The following is a 17629-nucleotide window of genomic DNA, read 5'->3' as shown; positions in this document are numbered from 1 at the left end:
CCACTCTGCACACATTCTTCAAGTTCTACAGAGTGGATGTGGCAGAACAGGAGGACACCATCTTTGAGTCCTAAGTGTTATGAGTAGGTGCAGAGGTCCTGACCTAGATTTCTGGGACTGCTTTGGTATATGTCTACTGTCCAGAATGACATGCCTATTGTACTAGAAAAAGAAATTAGGTTCTTACCTTGCTAATATCTTTACTAGTAGATAGGTGTGCCATTCTGGAACCCTGCCCTGTCAGTTATTTCTCTGCCTGCCTACTGTCGCAATCAGAAAGTTTAAGTGAAAACAGATTTTGATTTCAGTCAGATCTTAAGGGTATGAAGAATAATCTATTGCTGTAATACACTGGTGAAATGTATCAGCTCCATAAATGTTTCTGATTGATATGGTTATTTCGATGTTTCAATTGTTCAATTAAAATGTTTAACATGTTATAGTTGCAGAGCAGAACGGATTTTTAGTTCAGGGAGTCTCCTCATATCCCTCTTTATCTGTTCCTGTAAAGGGATATTGCCTGCTTTGGTACAAACTGAAGGGGGCAACAGAGCCCTCTGGAGAAGGAGGTGGAGTTGAAAACCTGGAGTAGATTCCTTCTGCATGTCTTGCGAGCATGGGGAGTACACCCTACTGTCCAGAATGACATACCTATCTACTAGAAAAGATATTTAGCAAGGTAAGAACCTAATCTTTTTTTTTTTTTTAATGGCTTGTTAACTAATTTGCACCCATATCTGAGATCTACACTCAAATTTAGTTAACATTTGCAGAATCCATGGGTTTGTGTCCAGGTTTTGACTTGGCTTCCTCCTCCAGCCATTGAAAGAACAATGCAAGAAAACAAATGTATGAGCAATGGGTGACAACTGGGGTTCTATGCACTGTTACTTCAAACAGCTACTGTATTCCACAATTCTCAAACAAGACGCTCTTTTAGTTGGTCCAACAGAATTTCCTTTCCGGGACAATGCACATATATATAAAATGTTTCATCAACACTGAGATGTCACGAGGGCAGCAGAATCCATTTTTTTGCAACTTGGTGAAAGTCTGGGGGTCCCTGCGTAGTGGAGAGCGGGGTGGTGGAGGTCTTTCCACTCTGGCCCCCATTCATGGGGAACAACAGTTTCCGGCAGGGCAGGACAGGGGAGTGTTTCGTATGTGGGGAAACCAAGGGCTTTATCACCTTTTGGGATGTGCTTGTTGGGGGTTCGTTGCCTTCTTTTGACGAGTTAGCAGACAGGAAGCCCGGGCTCAGGGGAGAATTTTTTTGCTTACATGCAGTTGCGGCATTTTATGCTATCGGTTGGTCGGGGTAAGGGGAACCCTCAGGGGAATGAACACTTGGAAAATTTATGGGTATTGGGTAAAGTGCCTAGACCGATTTCCATTCTGTATAGATATTTGAGAAGGCGGGAGGTGGTATCACTTCCCTTTTGGCTGAAATGGGAACAGGATCTTCGGATTCATTTTTCTGAGGATGAATGGTCCCTGATCTGTGCTGAGGTGCAGCGAGTGTCCCATTGTATATTAGTGCAAGAAAATGCTTATAAAATCCTGACACACATAAGAACATAAGAATTGCCACTGCTGAGTCAGACCAGTGGTCCATCATGCACAGCAGTCCGCTCACGCGGCGGCCCTCTGGTCTAAGACCAGCACCCTAACTGAGACTAGCCCTACCAGCGCACGTTCTTGTTCAACAGAAACTTGTCTAACTTTGTCTTGAATCCTTGGAGGGTGTTTTCCCCTATAACAGCCTCTGGAAGGGCGTTCCAGCTTTCTACCACTCTCTGGGTGAAGAAGAACTTTCTTACATTCGTACGGAATCTATCCCCTTTCAATTTTAGAGCGTGCACTCTCGTTCTCCCTACCTTGGAGAGGGTGAACAACCTGTCCTTATCTACTAAGTCTATCCCCTTCAGTACCTTGAATGTTTCGATCATGTCCCCTCTCAATCTCCTCTGTTCGAGAGAGAAGAGGCCCAGTTTCTATAATCTTTCGCTGTACGGCAGCTCCTCCAGCCCCTTAACCATCTTAGTCGCTCTTCTCTGGACCCTTTCGAGTAGTACCGTGTCCATCTAACCCCTGAGCGGTTACATGTTATGTACCCTCAGGAACCTGATTTATGCTGGCAGTGTGGTGTGGGTCCTGGCTCCTTTTTGCACATCTAGTGGGAGTGTGGGGCGATTAAGCTATTTTGGCTGGATGTTACTAATACTTTAACACAGTGGATCCAGGATCCAGTCCAGATTTTACCTCAGGTTTGCTTGCTTGGGTTGCACAATCTTAGAGATGCTCCCTGACAGACTAAGCTTGTGCATATGGGTCTGGCAGCGGCTAAGTGCCTGATTGCACAGCACTGGAAGAAAACCATTGTTCCCTCGGGGGAAGAATGGTTGGTCAAGTTAAGAAACTAGCACAGATGGAATGTCTAGCTGCTCGGCATTATGGTTATTATCTACAGCAGGAATGGACTTGGGAAAAAAATATTACGTCTTCTTTAATTCTTTCTTTGAGCTGAGGGGGGGGTTGTGAGAATATAGGGGAGTCTCTATGAAGGAACAACAAAGGGACTTCCCTATGGAGTACACTATGTTCTTTTTCTTTTGGAGGGTTATGGATCTTTTTCTTATTGGGGAGGTCTGTTTTGGAATGGATATTAAATATATCTTTTTTTCCCCCTTTATATGGTATGAAGAGGGTGGAGCTGGGAACCGCTGGGGAGGTAGAAGTTATGTACTTGATATTGTATTTGCTGATGTGTATTGATTTTTATGCTGTGTAGTATCCCAGTGCTGCGAGATTGTTGTTGTTGAACTGTTTTTTTTATAAAATTGTAAAATTATATTAAAAATTAAATAAATAAATAAATAAACAAATGTTTCATCAAATAGACCCAAGCACTATAGAGTGAATGTCAGTTTGTTCTACGGCATTATCTATCAGATTATCCAATGCTCACTTTTAAAGTGAGCAGCTAAAGATTTGGTTTAAGAGGTGGTAACTGAAGGACATGATACAACGAAAGATTAGAGAAACGGGGCCTTTTTTCCCTCGAACAGAGGAGATTGAGAGGGGACATGATTGAAACATTCAAGGCACTGGAGGGAATAGACTTAGTAGATAAGGACAGGTTGTTCACCCTCTCCAAGGTAGGGAGAACGAGAAGGCACTCTCTGAAGTTGAAAGGGGATAGATTCCGTACAAATGTAAGGAAGTTCTTCTTCACCCAGAGAGTGGTAGAAAACTGGGACGCTCTTCCAGAGGCTGTCATAGGGGACAACACCCTCCAGGGATTCAAGTCAAAGTTAGACAAGTTCCTGCTGAACAAGGACCTATGCTGGTAGGGCTAGTCTCAGTTAGGGCACTGGTCTTTGACCAGAGGGCTGCCACGTGAGCAGACTGCTGGGCATGATGGACCACTGGTCTGATCCAGCAGCGGCAATTCTTATGTTCTTATGTACTGTAGGTTTTATTTTAGGTTGTTTGATCTTAAATATATGTTGTTCTTAATTGTATGTCTTAAAACATGAATTTAATGGCAGCAGTTCCAAATGCTGCTTCAAAATTGTTTTAATTCCAAAGAAAATAGAGTATCACAAAGTACATGTGAAATTCTCCAATCTATGCATCAGGAATAAAGACATTTGTTGGTATATAATGCTCTTGATTTGTTTCTTAAATTCCACCTTGTTTCTTAAATTCCACTGTGTCTGAACAGATCCTACAATACTTTACATAGTAACATAGTAGGTGATGGCAGAAAAAGACCTGAATGGTCCGTCCAGTCTGCCCAACCTGATTCAATTTAAATTTTTTTAATTTTTTTCTTCTTAGCTATTTCTGGGCAAGAATCCAAAGCTCTACCTGGTACTGTGCTTGGGTTCCAACTGCCGAAATCTCCGTCAAAACCTACTTCAGCCCATCTACACCCTCCCAGTCTTTGAAGCCCTCTCCAGCCCATCCTCCCCCAAACGGCCTTATACAGTCACAGACCGTCCAAGTCTGCCAAGTACTGGCCTTAGTTCAATATTTAATATTATTTTCTGATTCTAGAGCCTCTGTGTTCATCCCACGCTTCTTTGAACTCAGTCATTGTTTTCCTCTCCTCCACCTTTCTCGGGATCGCGTTCCAGGCATTCACCACCCTCTCCATAAAGTAGAATTTCCTAACATTGCTCTTGAATCTACCACCCCTCAGCCTCAAATTATGTCCTCTAGTTTTACCATTTTCCTTTCTCTGGAAAAGATTTTGTTCTATGTTAATACCCTTCAAGTATTTGAACGTCTGAATCTTATCTCCCCTGTCCCTCCTTTCCTCTAGTGTATACATATTCAGGGCTTCCAGTCTATCCTCATACGTCTTCTGGCGCAAGCCTCCTATCATTTTCGTCGCCCTCTTCTGGACCGCTTCAAGCCTTCTTACGTCCTTCGCCAGATACGATCTCCAAAACTGAACACAATGCTCCAAGTGGGGCCTCACCAATGACCTGTACAGGGGCATCAACACCTTCTTCCTTCTACTGGCTATGCCTCTCTTTATACAGCCCAGCATCCTTCTGGCAGCAGCCACTGCCTTGTCACACTGTTTTTTTGCCTTTAGATTTTCAGACACTATCACCCCAAGGTGCATATCAGCTTCTCACCTCCCAGCATATACGGTTCCTTCCAATTATTAATCCCCAAATGCATTACTCTGCATTTCTTTGCATTGAATTTTAGTTGCCAGGCATTAGACCATTCCTCTAACTTCTGCAGATCCTTTTTCATATTTTCCACTCCCTCTTCGGTGTCTACTCTGTTACAAATCTTGGTATCATCTGCAAAAAGGCACACTTTTCCTTCTAACCCTTCAGCAATGTCACTCACAAACATATTGAACAGGAGAGAGGCAAATTGTCTCTTAAAGACACAGAATGAAAAGTTCTGTGAAAGAGAAGCTATGATCTGTTTTGGAATACATTAACAAAAAAGTTTCACTTTTGATTAGAAGTGCATCTAAAGTAATGCAGTCAAAATTATATTGCATAGTGAGCTGAAAATTCTGACTACAGGAATTAAGTCATGCATAAAATGACTATCTTTTGAGGAGGGCAGAGAGGAGGGACAATATAAAATACATAAGAAAAGTTTGTTAAAAGTGAAATCAGCTTAGCATGGTTTAAAAAAGGTTTGGATAATTTCCTAAAAGAGAAGTCCATAGGCTTTGGGAAATCCACTGCTTATTCCCAAGATAAGCAGCATAAAATCTGTTTTAGTACTTGAGATCTAGCTAGGTATTTGGGACCTGGGTTGACCACTGTTGGAAACAAGATGATGGGCTTGATGGACCTTCAACCTTTCCCAGTATGGCAATTCTTATGTCCTTATTATAATTTGTGACTTTTGAGAATGGTTGTTTAATATGTTTTTATTAATAGAAAAGATCTCAATAACTTTGCGTTCCAGTGTTAATTTTTTCTGTACGTGTGTTTTTTTTTAAGTTCAATATTTTTTATTGAGTTTTTTGAAAAAATATAAGAAACAGTTCAAGTACAAGATATCAAAAAATTAAACAAAACATTTAGTATAACAAATATTCAGTTACAGTGTGCAATGTAGAATTGAATCGTTTTAAAAGATCCAAAGTACTAGGACTGTTCATGAAAAAATAATAAAAGAAAAGATAAGAGGAAAGAGAAATTGAAGGAAGAAAGAAAAAGAATAAAATGAGGAAAAAGATGAAGGTAAAGAAAAAGAAGAGGAAGAAGAAGAAGACAGGAGTGTCTATGAAATAGATTGAACATATGAGTCCAGGAATTTCCAGGGTGATTTACATTGTATCAAACTTTTGGAAAGTCGAATTATATTTTTCTTTTCACAAGCATATGATTCAAATTTATGATACATGCTCAAAGAATTCCACCAAAAGGTATAGTTTAGTAATGAAGAGGACTTCCAATTTTTCAAGATGTGCATAAGGGCAGTCACAAACATTGCATCAATGAGTTTAGGAGGACAGTTTGACTGTGTAAAACAAGGATGTTGAGATCGGAGAATTATAATGTCAAAGGAAATACGTGTGTTTTTCCAAGAAAAAAATATGCAGACTACTATAGCAGCCCCCCAAAATATCAGGGTATTAAGCACTGATATCTGGATGGTGATCAATACTGTATATTTGGATAGCGCCACTCTAGACTGAGCCCACTATCCAGATAACTAACTAGATAAAGTTTGCTTGGCCTTTTGCTGGTTAGTTATCCAGTAAGTTGACCATGGACTGCTGCTCACCAGATAAAGTTCACCTCCATCTTCATTCCCCCCTCAGCATGATCCACATAGCAACTAGGTGGTCTGTAATGAATGCCATTTGAACATTGATGAATCGCTGGAGTCAGACGCACTTAACACGACAGCAGCACCTGCATTTGACTATGGAGCTCTGTCTCTTCTTATTAAGTCCTGGCTCATGTTTTGATTTCTTTTCACAAGGTCCAATGATGAGCTGGTGCTGTTCCTGACTAAATACCAATATAAGAACTTTCTGAAGTCCCATGGCAGGGACAATGCCAGGTAATTCTGATAATGCTGTATTTCCAGTGAAATACAAAACAAGGGGCCTGAATAACAAAATTCTAAAATCAAAATGTATTTTATGAATAATTGAGCATCAGTGTTATAAATCATATACTAATGATGCTTTTCTAGATATCTACGATATTAATGTTAACATGGAATAATGCTCTTTTCTTATGTTTCCACTTCTTGATTTTGGGTTATGCTTTATTTGGCATTTTGTGTTGGGTAACCAGGTCCCTGCCAATCCACACCACCTGCGAAGCTCTGCAATCTCTTCTCCCTCGGAGATCCTCTGTACTTGTCCCAAGCTTTCTTATATTCAGATACAGCCCTGGTCTCAATTGGGAAGCCATGTCCCACAATCACCAGCCTTTCCTAAAAAAATATTGTCTTAGATTACTCCTGAATTTGTTCTCTTTCACCCTCATTTTATGAATCTTCATTCCAGAGCTTCTTTTTTTTTTTTTTTTTTTTTTTTAAAGAAGCTTAACACCTATGAATTTAAACCTTTTGAAGTATTTAAATGCCTCTGTCACTTCTGCTTCCCACCTCTCCATGATATACATGTATGATATACATTCACAATATCTGCCCCATTAAAAAAAGCAACCCCTGACGCACTAGGAACTGACCTCCCCTCCCCCACGACAGCGAAAACAGCAGGAGGGATGCCGACTCCCTTCTACCATGCTGACCCCACCCCCCTGCATGAGAAAATATTTGAGAAGTGATGCCCACTCCCTCCTGCCTTGGTGACTCCCCCCCCCTGAGAGAAAATTGGCAGGAGGGATACCCACTCCTTCCTGCCAATGGAGGCCCCCTCCCAAACCATTCCTTACCCACTTCCTCCTTCCCCCCACACCCCAACAACTCCCCCAATATCTTTTTCCAAATTTGGAAGCAGGAAAGAAGCACTGTCCCTCCACCTTCAAGGCCTACCAATCCAAAATAGTGGGCCTACCCTCATCGGTGCATCATGTGATGCTCGGGGAGGGGCCCAAGGTTCTGATTGGCTTAGATGCCAAAGGCCTCTCCCATTGGCATCTGAGCCAATTAGGCCTTAGGCTCCTCTCTCTGTTGAGGTGTCTACAGTAGAGAGTTGCATGGGGACAGAAATCCCACCCGTCCCCGTCGGGATCCTCTCCGTCTCCACCCATCCCTGCAAGGAATTACCTCCATCCCCGCCCGTCCCCATAAAAAGCAGCAATTACTTCTGACAGGATCATCAATTCCACAGTTTCTTTTGTGTTTGCGCTGGTGTTTTCCTTGTGGAATCTCTTTGGTGGAACCCTTTTTTTGTTTTCTGTTCAGGTAATTAACTTATACACCCCCTCTTTTACTAACTGATGTGTCCATCATATTATATGGATGAACCCTGCTTCCAAAGCCTTCCATCCCCGTGGGAGTCCCATTGGCTAGAGGGGGGTCCCCGTGGGAGTCCCTTGGGTTAGGGGGGATTCCTGCGATCCCCATTCCCGTGCAGACCTCTAGTCTACAGAGGGAGGAACCTAAGGCCCTGATTGGCTCAGATCAGCATCTGTGCCCATCTTAAATAATAAAATGCTAGCCCGCGCATGCGCACTCACGACGCGTGTTCCCTGATCCCTTTTCTGTCGGGATGTGGCCGCACGAGTGCGCATGCGCGCTTATTACCTCACAACAGCCTCCCTGCTCTCCACCTAGCGCTGCTTTCAAAGGGCCCGGTCACCATGATCGACTCCACAAGCCGGGACCGCAGCCAGCCGCCGATCGCCTCTTTCCCTCCGTCGATGGCGCCGAAGCCCCGGGTCAAGGAGAGCCCCGTGCGCATCCGATCCCGTGCTGCCCACCCTCCCACCGCGACACATACCTCCGGCCTGCAGCAGCTCCACAGCCGCCGATTGCCTCCACAAGCCCGCGAGGGGAGGAGGCAGAGGGCTGGGGCTGTCCCGCTAGCAACATGGCCCCGATCCCCTTGCGCCCACTCTCCGCCCCACTGCCAAGCTCTGGAGCAAAGAAGCCGCGGTCCGGCCCGGCCCGCTGAGAGGGAAAGCGGCGCTGGCACCGAGTAGGGAGGGGGGGGACACACACGAGGGCTCTGCCGCTAGCTCAGCTTGGCCGCTCCGTCTCTGCCGGAGCTAACAGTAGTAGCCCCCGAAGCTCCTCACCAGCCTGTCCCGCCCCCTCGAGAAGGGTTAGGGTTAGGGTTAAAGTGAAATTGTGGCCTGGGCAGCTGTAAAAGGCAGACATGTAATGAAGCACTCTTACGCTTCATTGGGGATCCGATCTGGGAAGGGAGGAAGAGAATTGGCTTGGGGGTAATAATGATGATGAGGTAAGGAAAGGGGGAGAGAAATAAGATGGAGAAAAAGGAAAAAGCAATGAAGTAGGGGAAAGGAAAGACCAGGATAAAGGGTCAGATAAGGAGAAATAAGGAAGGGATGAGAAATTAGATGGTGAGGCCGAAGGAAAAGGCAGAAATGGAACTAGGAGACAGCAACGGAAAAACTAGAAGGAGGGGAAAAAATTGAATAGGATAGTGGAAGGAAGACGGTCTGGTGTGAATATTAAAAGAATGGAGACAAGCAACAGGAAATGCATTTTTAGAAGGAGAAAAGAATGTACCGTATTTTCGCGGATATAACGCGCGCGTTATACGTGATTTTACGTACCGCGCATACCCCTCGCGCGTTATATGCCTGAGCGCGGTATACAAAAGTTTTTAAACATAGTTCCCACCCCGCCCGACGCCCGATTCACCCCCCCAGCAGGACCGCTCGCACCCCCACCCCGAACGACCGCTCGCACGCGCTCCCACCCGCATCCACGATCGGAGCAAGAGGGAGCCCAAGCCCTCTTGCCCGGCCGACTCCCCGACGTCCGATACATCCCCCCCCCGGCAGGACCACTCGCACCCTCACCCCGAAGGACCGCCGACTCCCCAACAATATCGGGCCAGGAGGGAGCCCAAACCCTCCTGGCCACGGCGACCCCCTAACCCCACCCCGCACTACATTACGGGCAGGAGGGATCCCAGGCCCTCCTGCCCTCGACGCAAACCCCCTCCCCCCAACGACCGCCCCCCCCAAGAACCTCCGCCCGTCCCCCAGCCGACCCGCGACCCCCCTGGCCGACCCCCACGACACCCCCACCCGCCTTCCCCGTACTTTGTGTAGTTGGGCCAGAAGGGAGCCCAAACCCTCCTGGCCACGGCGACCCCCTAACCCCACCCCGCACTACATTACGGGCAGGAGGGATCCCAGGCCCTCCTGCCCTCGACGCAAACCCCCCTCCCTCCAACGACCGCCCCCCCCAAGAACCTCCGACCGACCCGCGACCCCCCTGGCCGACCCCCCCACCCCCCTTCCCCGTACCTTTGGAAGTTGGCCGGACAGACGGGAGCCAAACCCGCCTGTCCGGCAGGCAGCCAACGAAGGAATGAGGCCGGATTGGCCCATCCGTCCTAAAGCTCCGCCTACTGGTGGGGCCTAAGGCGCGTGGGCCAATCAGAATAGGCCCTGGAGCCTTAGGTCCCACCTGGGGGCGCGGCCTGAGACACATGGTCGGGTATGGCCCATGTGCCTCAGGCCGCGCCCCCAGGTGGGACCTAAGGCTCCAGGGCCTATTCTGATTGGCCCACGCGCCTTAGGCCCCACCAGTAGGCGGAGCTTTAGGACGGATGGGCCAATCCGGCCTCATTCCTTCGTTGGCTGCCTGCCGGACAGGCGGGTTTGGCTCCCGTCTGTCCGGCCAACTTCCAAAGGTACGGGGAAGGGGGGTGGGGGGGTCGGCCAGGGGGGTCGCGGGTCGGTCGGAGGTTCTTGGGGGGGGGCGGTCGTTGGAGGGAGGGGGGTTTGCGTCGAGGGCAGGAGGGCCTGGGATCCCTCCTGCCCGTAATGTAGTGCGGGGTGGGGTTAGGGGGTCGCCGTGGCCAGGAGGGTTTGGGCTCCCTTCTGGCCCAACTACACAAAGTACGGGGAAGGCGGGTGGGGGTGTCGTGGGGGTCGGCCAGGGGGGTCGCGGGTCGGCTGGGGGACGGGCGGAGGTTCTTGGGGGGGGGCGGTCGTTGGGGGGAGGGGGTTTTCGTCGAGGGCAGGAGGGCCTGGGATCCCTCCTGCCCGTAATGTAGTGCGGGGTGGGGTTAGGGGGTCGCCGTGGCCAGGAGGGTTTGGGCTCCCTCCTGGCCCGATATTGTCGGGGAGTCGGCGGTCCTTCGGGGTGGGGGTGCGAGTGGTCCTGCCGAGGGGGGAGAAGAATCGGACGTCGAGGGGGGCATCAGGCTTTCAGGATGGGGACAGGACTTCAAGGGGGGACAGGCAGATCTTCAAGGGGGACAGGCAGACCTTCAAGGGGGACAGGACTTCAAGGGGGGACAGGCAGACCTTCAAGGGGGGACAGGCAGACCTTCAAGGGGGGACAGGACTTCAAGGGGGACAGGCACGGAGAGGCGGGGCAGTGCACCGAAAGTCAGGGCGGGTGAACGGTGAGTCGGGGCAACCAGAGGAGAGTCGGGGCAGTGCACCGAAAGTCAGGGTGAGTCGGGGCAACCAGATGAGAGTCGGGGAGGGCGAAAGGAGAGTCGGGGTGGCCAGAGGAGAGTCGGGGAGAGCGAAAGGAGAGTCGGGGTGGCCAGAGGAGAGTCGGGCAGCATGCGCGTTATATGCCTGAGCGCGGTATAGAAAAGTTTTTGTACATATCATCGTGATTTCTGCGCGCTATACCCCTGTGCGCGTTTTACAATGGTGCGCGTTATATCCGCGAAAATACGGTAATCGCAGAAAGCGTGGTTGGAGAAGAAAGAATGGAAACTAAGAGTTGAACCTGGAAACAGAAATAAGAATGAAATAAAAAATAAAAAGATCAATTAAAGGGCTGCTGCTGGATAAGGTGAGCAGTGATGGGGTAGTGGAGGACACAGGGGAGGAAAAAGGAAGAGAGAAAGGGTGGTGGTGGACAGCCAAGGAAAAAAAAATAAAGACAGAAATACAGAAAGCGGCTAAGGAGAGAGAAAAAGAAATAAAACCACACACTCACACACACATATTCTAGCACCCGTTAATGTAACGGGCTATAAGACTAGTTAAAAAAATAAATAAATAAATTTCCTGCCTCAAACAGCTGAGTGGTAGGAGGCTGCTTTCGGGGCTTCCCCTGCCTCAGCTGTTCGGACTTCTGCCAGCTCTGTACATATGTGAGATTCGCTCTCTGCTCTCACAACCATCAATCGGACGGGAGAGACGGGGATTACGACAAACCTCTGTGTGAATCATTTACATACAAACATTTTAGTACATGAATAGCTCTTTTTGAATCAGCCAAAAATTGGATTGAAGCAGACTCACACGGTCATATTTCTCCAAGATCAAAATTCCTAACAAATAGCCAGATTTATACTTACATACTGCTCTTATCAGTGGCTATGCACTACTTAGCATTTGAAGATATTTAAGGCCACAGACTTTTTCAGGTATAAAATACCTAGGAGGCTTAATAAAATATTCTACCATCTCTTGCGGAATGTGAGCATTTAATATAGTAACATAACTACCAAGAAATATCCCCAGTGACTTCCAGACCCTAGTAACATATCTTCATCTCTCCTCTCTGCAGGTTCATTAAAAAGCAAGGACTAGACCGCCTCTTCCACGAATGTGACTCTCATATGTGGCGTCTGGGGGAGCGGAAGATCCCAGAGGGAATTGTGGTGGACGGTGGCTCTGATTGGTTCTCCCTGACACGCACCTTTGTGGCATACGTGGTTTATACTCAGGATGACATTGTGATGCACCTACGTCAGTTCTATACCTACACACTTCTTCCTGCCGAGGTTTGTTGCCCGGTCACTCAATGCATAACTACGTTCTGGAACTCATTGCCAGGAACGTGTGGTATAAGCAGTTGTTGTAGTTGGGTTTTGAAAAGATTTGGTTAAATTCTTGGAGGAAAAGTCCATAAGCTGATATAAAAATCTGGGGGGGAGGGGCACTGCTTATCCCTGGGGGTAGGTAGTATGGACTCAACCACTTTTTGGAATCCTGCCAGGTACTTGTGACCTGGACTAGCTACTACTGGAAGCAGGATTTTGGACTAGGAGGACCTTTGGTCTGACCCAGAATGACAATTTTTGTGCTTTTATGAGTGTCCAGCAATCAATATATTCCCAATCACTATAAGAGCTGCATACACTGAAGGAGTACTGTAGGGTTATTTCTGCACCTCCATTTTGTGCTGGGCCTGAGTTAGCAAATAACATTTTCTCTTACTCTTAAAGCACCTTGGAATTTCTGCAAGCTGTGTGTGAAGCCAAGGTCACCTTGTATCAACACTGAAGGACTGGACCCCTTTGCTTTCCCCAATGGAATGTGTAGGAAAAGAACTAAATCTGCAGAACTGATTTCTTAAACGTCTCTCCAGACTGGCACAGAAACTGATTGGTAATAGTTCACAATGACCAGCAGGTAGAGACAGACATAAACATTTGGCTGTAGTACAAGTGGGCTGTACAGTCCCAAGTACACTCAGTCTGCTTTCAGTCTCCAGCAGGTGGAGGTGGTAAGCCTGTGCAGTCTTCCCTGGTTTAGTGTAAGGCTGTTTGAATTTGTTTAGGGGCCTTCTGGTCCCCATCTGTGGTGCTGGATTGAGCTTGGGGGGACCCTTTCAGGGGTCTGTCCGACCTTGGGGGTATCACACTTGATGGGTTGTCCCTCCCCCCATTTCCCCCATCACCCTGAAATTTTTTCTGTAGAGGTGCCTCTGCTGTAAGCCTTGCCACCAATACTGGAAAAGAACTAAATCTGCAGAACTGTGATATCTGGCACCTGAAGTCTTATCTATTGGATGATTTGTGTTGCATCTGATATTGTCCAGTCCTCGGGTTAAGAACGAGTTACGTTTTTAAAGCTGTTCTTAAGTTGGATTTGTATGCAACTCAGAACTTTGTAGATTTTAAGATTCTTGCTGCTTACCTCTGCTTGTAGCTAGCAAAAGGGCCAACTGTCCTCCAGTGTTCCCTCTAAGGTACAGTATGCACAACCACACACTGATGGAGTGGAAGGAAGGGAGTGGTGTAGCGATTAGAGCTATATTCTCAGCACCCTGAGGTTGTGGGTTCAAATCCCACACTGCTGCTTGTGACCCTGGGCAAATCAACTCAATCCTTAATTGCCCCAGGTACGTTAGATAGTGAGCCCATCGGAATTGATTGTAAACCACTTAGATAGGCAGTATATAAATACCTAAAATAAATAAAATTAAAATAAACTGTTCTTAATGTGGCCATGTGTCTTTCCTGAATCTGCTACAGGAGAAGTGTAGGAGTCTATGTCACTGGAAATACTGCTCAGTTAAATCAAATGAAGCCGCAACAGCGTTCTTAAATAAGAGTCGTACTTAAGTCAAGCATCTGTAACTCAGGGACTGTGTGAATGTGCTTCCTGGGTTCTCCTTTGGCTTCACTTTGGATAGAAAAAGCACTGCCTTATGGTGATAGCCAACCTATACTAGGAGTTGGGAAAGAAGCACCTCTGTAGCATGCCATTCCCTTTGCTTGTGCTGGGAGTTATGGGTGAAGATGGAGGATATAATGATTTGAAGGCTTGGTACAGATCTGCTGGAAACATTTAAGCATCAGAAATGTTCCCATCATTTACTTAGCCTCTAGGATGACACTCTAAGGAGGAGGGTGGAGGGTAGTTATTTATCTTCCCTATACTTAATGGTCCCAATCTTTCTCTGTCTACAGTCATTTTTCCACACAGTCCTGGAGAACAGCCATGCCTGCGACACCCTTATCGACAACAACCTCCGAGTAACCAACTGGAATCGCAAGCTGGGCTGTAAATGCCAGTACAAGCACATTGTGGACTGGTGCGGCTGCTCTCCTAATGATTTCAAACCTCAGGACTTTATGCGCTTGCAGGTAACACAAATAGCAACTTACCCCACGATATGGTCGTTTTTTCCTCTCCCCCCCCCCCCCCCTTGTCTACATCTGTCTAAAATCCTTCACTTTATTTCCTGTCTGATTTCATGTGTGTCTTGCAGCAACTGTCCCGACCTACATTTTTTGCCCGGAAGTTTGAGTCGACCGTGAACCAAGAGGTCCTGGACATCCTGGACTCTCATCTCTATGGTGACTATCCACCAGGCACTCCTGCCCTGAAAGCCTATTGGGAAAATGTGTATGATCGTATGGACGGGGAAAATGAACTTAGTGATGTCACCATGACAATATATGCATCCTTCTCCAGGCTCGCATTACAGAAAGTGGCATCCCTTGGGCCCAAGACTAAGAAAGATTGTAGGTGAGATGGTCGGGGAAGGAATAATGCTAAAATAATCTTTTGAAAGGAAATAAGGAGAAATGGTAATTAAATTTTCAAAAATCTATATGGTGCTTATGTCTTTTCCTGGTCCTGTTCCCAGGTTTGAGGCCAAAGACTTCTTGTCCAGTGTGCAGCTTTATTTCTATAATGACCGTTTTCAAGGTTACCTGGTGATGCAGGACGTTCAAAATGTGGCTTCAGAGCAGATAGAGACACTGGAAATGTGGATGATGCCACAGGGAGTGCTAAAGCTGTCAGGTCGTGTTGGGCAGTCCAATCGATTACAAAACCTGGAGGTATGGGGCTTTCTGATGCTTAGGGCATTTTCTGTTCCACTTTCACCCTTAATATACTGCATTACAGAGTTCATTTTAAGAAACACCTTCATCTTGAAGAAACGTATACTGAATGGGACTGCTCAGGATGCAGTCAGAATTGCTTTATTCTGTTACGTCCCTTCCGGATTCCATACGCTAGGTGTTCAATCCCAACCCGCAATCAGGGAGTTGCAGAAATCCAGCATTTTTCTGAGCACATGCTTCTCCCCATTAAACAGAGCTAGAAATGTATCCAGTTTCAATTTCTGCAAGCAATCCGTGTAGCAGTCTTTTGCAGTTACTCTGCTTTTTTCTTATTTTTTTTCTCTTCAAGTTCCTTTTGTTCAGTGGCTTCAGTGCCTTGAGACCCCTTCCGGTGGTCCCCTGTTGGAGGAAAAGATGCAGTCTCACGGTGCCGGACTGCTGCTTCACAGAGAAACTCTGGTGGAGCCAGCCTGCTATGTGCCAGCCTTCTTAGACTTGGGTCCCTTCCCCTGGGAGTTTGCTTGCCTGCTGACCTTGTCACGGGTTTTAAACGCAGGCTGTATGCATCTGGAGTGAAACTCCCCTGGGTTTCGAGGCACAGGCTGTTTTTCCCGTCCCTGACCACGTAGCGAGGATCTGTGGGGGCAGAGGTCACAGTCGGTGTCCGAAGATCTTCAAGCTGGTCCATTTGGAGCTGTTCCTGAGGCAGAAAATCCTCTTCCTTCTTTCTACTGTTAAAACTGCCAACAGGCAAGGCACTGCAGAACTGTGAGTAAACCTCTACTATTTCCTATGGGAACTTCGGGAGTGGCTTGTTAAATGGTTTAAAAGTCATTTTTCACAGTTTCTGAGGATATGGTTCAGGCCCCCCAAATCGCTATTTTTTATTTTGGGGTTTTGTTTATGTTTGCTGTTTTTGGCATGAATTTGCTGCTGGCGGCCATCTTGGATTTTAAACTTTCTTTTTTTCAGAGTTTTATTTCTGCCTCAAAACCCCTTGATTTGATTAAAACTTATTTGGGATGGACTCCCTAGCCCCTAATCTGTTGAATGTTGGCACTGATTGCGCTAGATTGGCACCGGATCAGTGACTGTGTACCGCGTGCCATAGCACTCTGCGGAAGGGACAGGAGCATTGGACTTTGCCTCCTCAGAGTACTCTAGGGCTGGGGAGCAGGCCTGGGTCCATGACTTAGGGGAAAAAATCTCACCCAGAGGCCGTTCTGGAGTCTGGTACAAAACGTCTGCATTCAGAGTCTGGGGACTCTTTTGGCACCTGTCATGGTTGCGGAGTGTGCCTTGTACCAGATTTTATTTGGCTTCTCTGGAAGGCGTCTTCTTCAGACACCGGTCGTTTGACGTAGCTAGTGGACACATTGGGTTTTTTTTGGCCTGTGGCGGAGTCCTCTCATCTGGCTGTGGCAGACTTCGATTGCAGTAGTTGCCATGCAGATATTATGCCTCTTCTGTCTCCTGACACTGCTTCCATATTGGATCCAGCTGATATCCTTGCCTGGACTAGTCACCTCGGCTGCCCTGAAAGTCCGGATTTGGGTGGAAGGAGTCTAGGATCCGCGCTACTTTGCAACATCTTTTAGATATCAGTGCGATAGAACCCATTCCAGAACACGAATCGGGCTCAGGCAGATAATACTTATACTTCATCATGCCAAAGACGGGCTCGGAGGACTGGAAACCCATTCTTGATCTAAATTCAGTCAACCTCTGCTTGTGAATTACTCATTTCCATATGGAAATAGTGAGCACAGTCATAGCTGCTGTCTCTCCAGGAGAGTTTCTGGTGTCCTTGGATCTCACAGAGGTTTTCTCCATATTCCAATCTACCCGAAGCATCATAGGTTTCTGCGTTTCTAACAGCATTTTCAGTTTGCAGCTCTGCCCTTTGACTTTGCGATGGTTCCCTGCACTTTCACCAAGATAATGGTAGTTGTGGTGGCTTTTCTCTGCCAGAAGGGGGTAAAGGTCTATCCTTACTTAGACGACTGTTGCTTCGGGCTTCATCTCATCAGGAGTGTGAAGTATGGTGGAGATAGTGGTGTCTCTGTTGCAGGTGTTGGGTTGTATTGCCAACTTCAGGAAGAGTTCCTTGACACCCTCCCAGTCCCTGGAGTATCTGGACTTTCTCTTCAACATAGACAAGGTCGTGAGTTTCTTCCCAAGGCACATAGACAGAAACTTCAGTGACAGATCAGCGATCTCCTGGAATGTCTGGCTTCCATTGCCTGGCATTATCTGCAGGTTCTGGGGTCTCTGGCAGCCTCCTTGGAGGCGGTTCCCTGGGCCAGAGTGCACATGCACTCTTTACAGGAATTCCTCCTCCTCTCTTGGTGGTCTCTGCAGCGTCATCCCCTTCAGACGCTGCTCCCCTGGATGGAGCCAGCTCGCAGCAGTTTGAACTGGTGGCTTCAGAGGAAGGCTTTCCGCCAGGGCAGGCTT

The 17629-nt window shown here is 47.2% G+C and overlaps 1 protein-coding gene across 1 annotated transcript in view; it reads left to right on the top strand.

Annotated features, from left to right (window-relative positions):
* Positions 1-17629, top strand: part of XYLT2 (xylosyltransferase 2) — a 60951-nt gene that overhangs the window by 28244 nt on the left and 15078 nt on the right. Inside the window, exons 5-9 of the mRNA XM_033961854.1 lie at positions 6481-6561; positions 12157-12373; positions 14288-14464; positions 14590-14849; positions 14971-15166. Coding sequence (XP_033817745.1) covers positions 6481-6561; positions 12157-12373; positions 14288-14464; positions 14590-14849; positions 14971-15166 — 931 coding nt within the window. The remainder of the gene's footprint in view (positions 1-6480; positions 6562-12156; positions 12374-14287; positions 14465-14589; positions 14850-14970; positions 15167-17629) is intronic.

This window comes from Geotrypetes seraphini, chromosome 10 (assembly GCF_902459505.1).
Source record: "Geotrypetes seraphini chromosome 10, aGeoSer1.1, whole genome shotgun sequence".
Taxonomy (NCBI): domain Eukaryota; kingdom Metazoa; phylum Chordata; class Amphibia; order Gymnophiona; family Dermophiidae; genus Geotrypetes; species Geotrypetes seraphini.
This window is presented reverse-complemented; position numbering and strand designations above follow the sequence as displayed.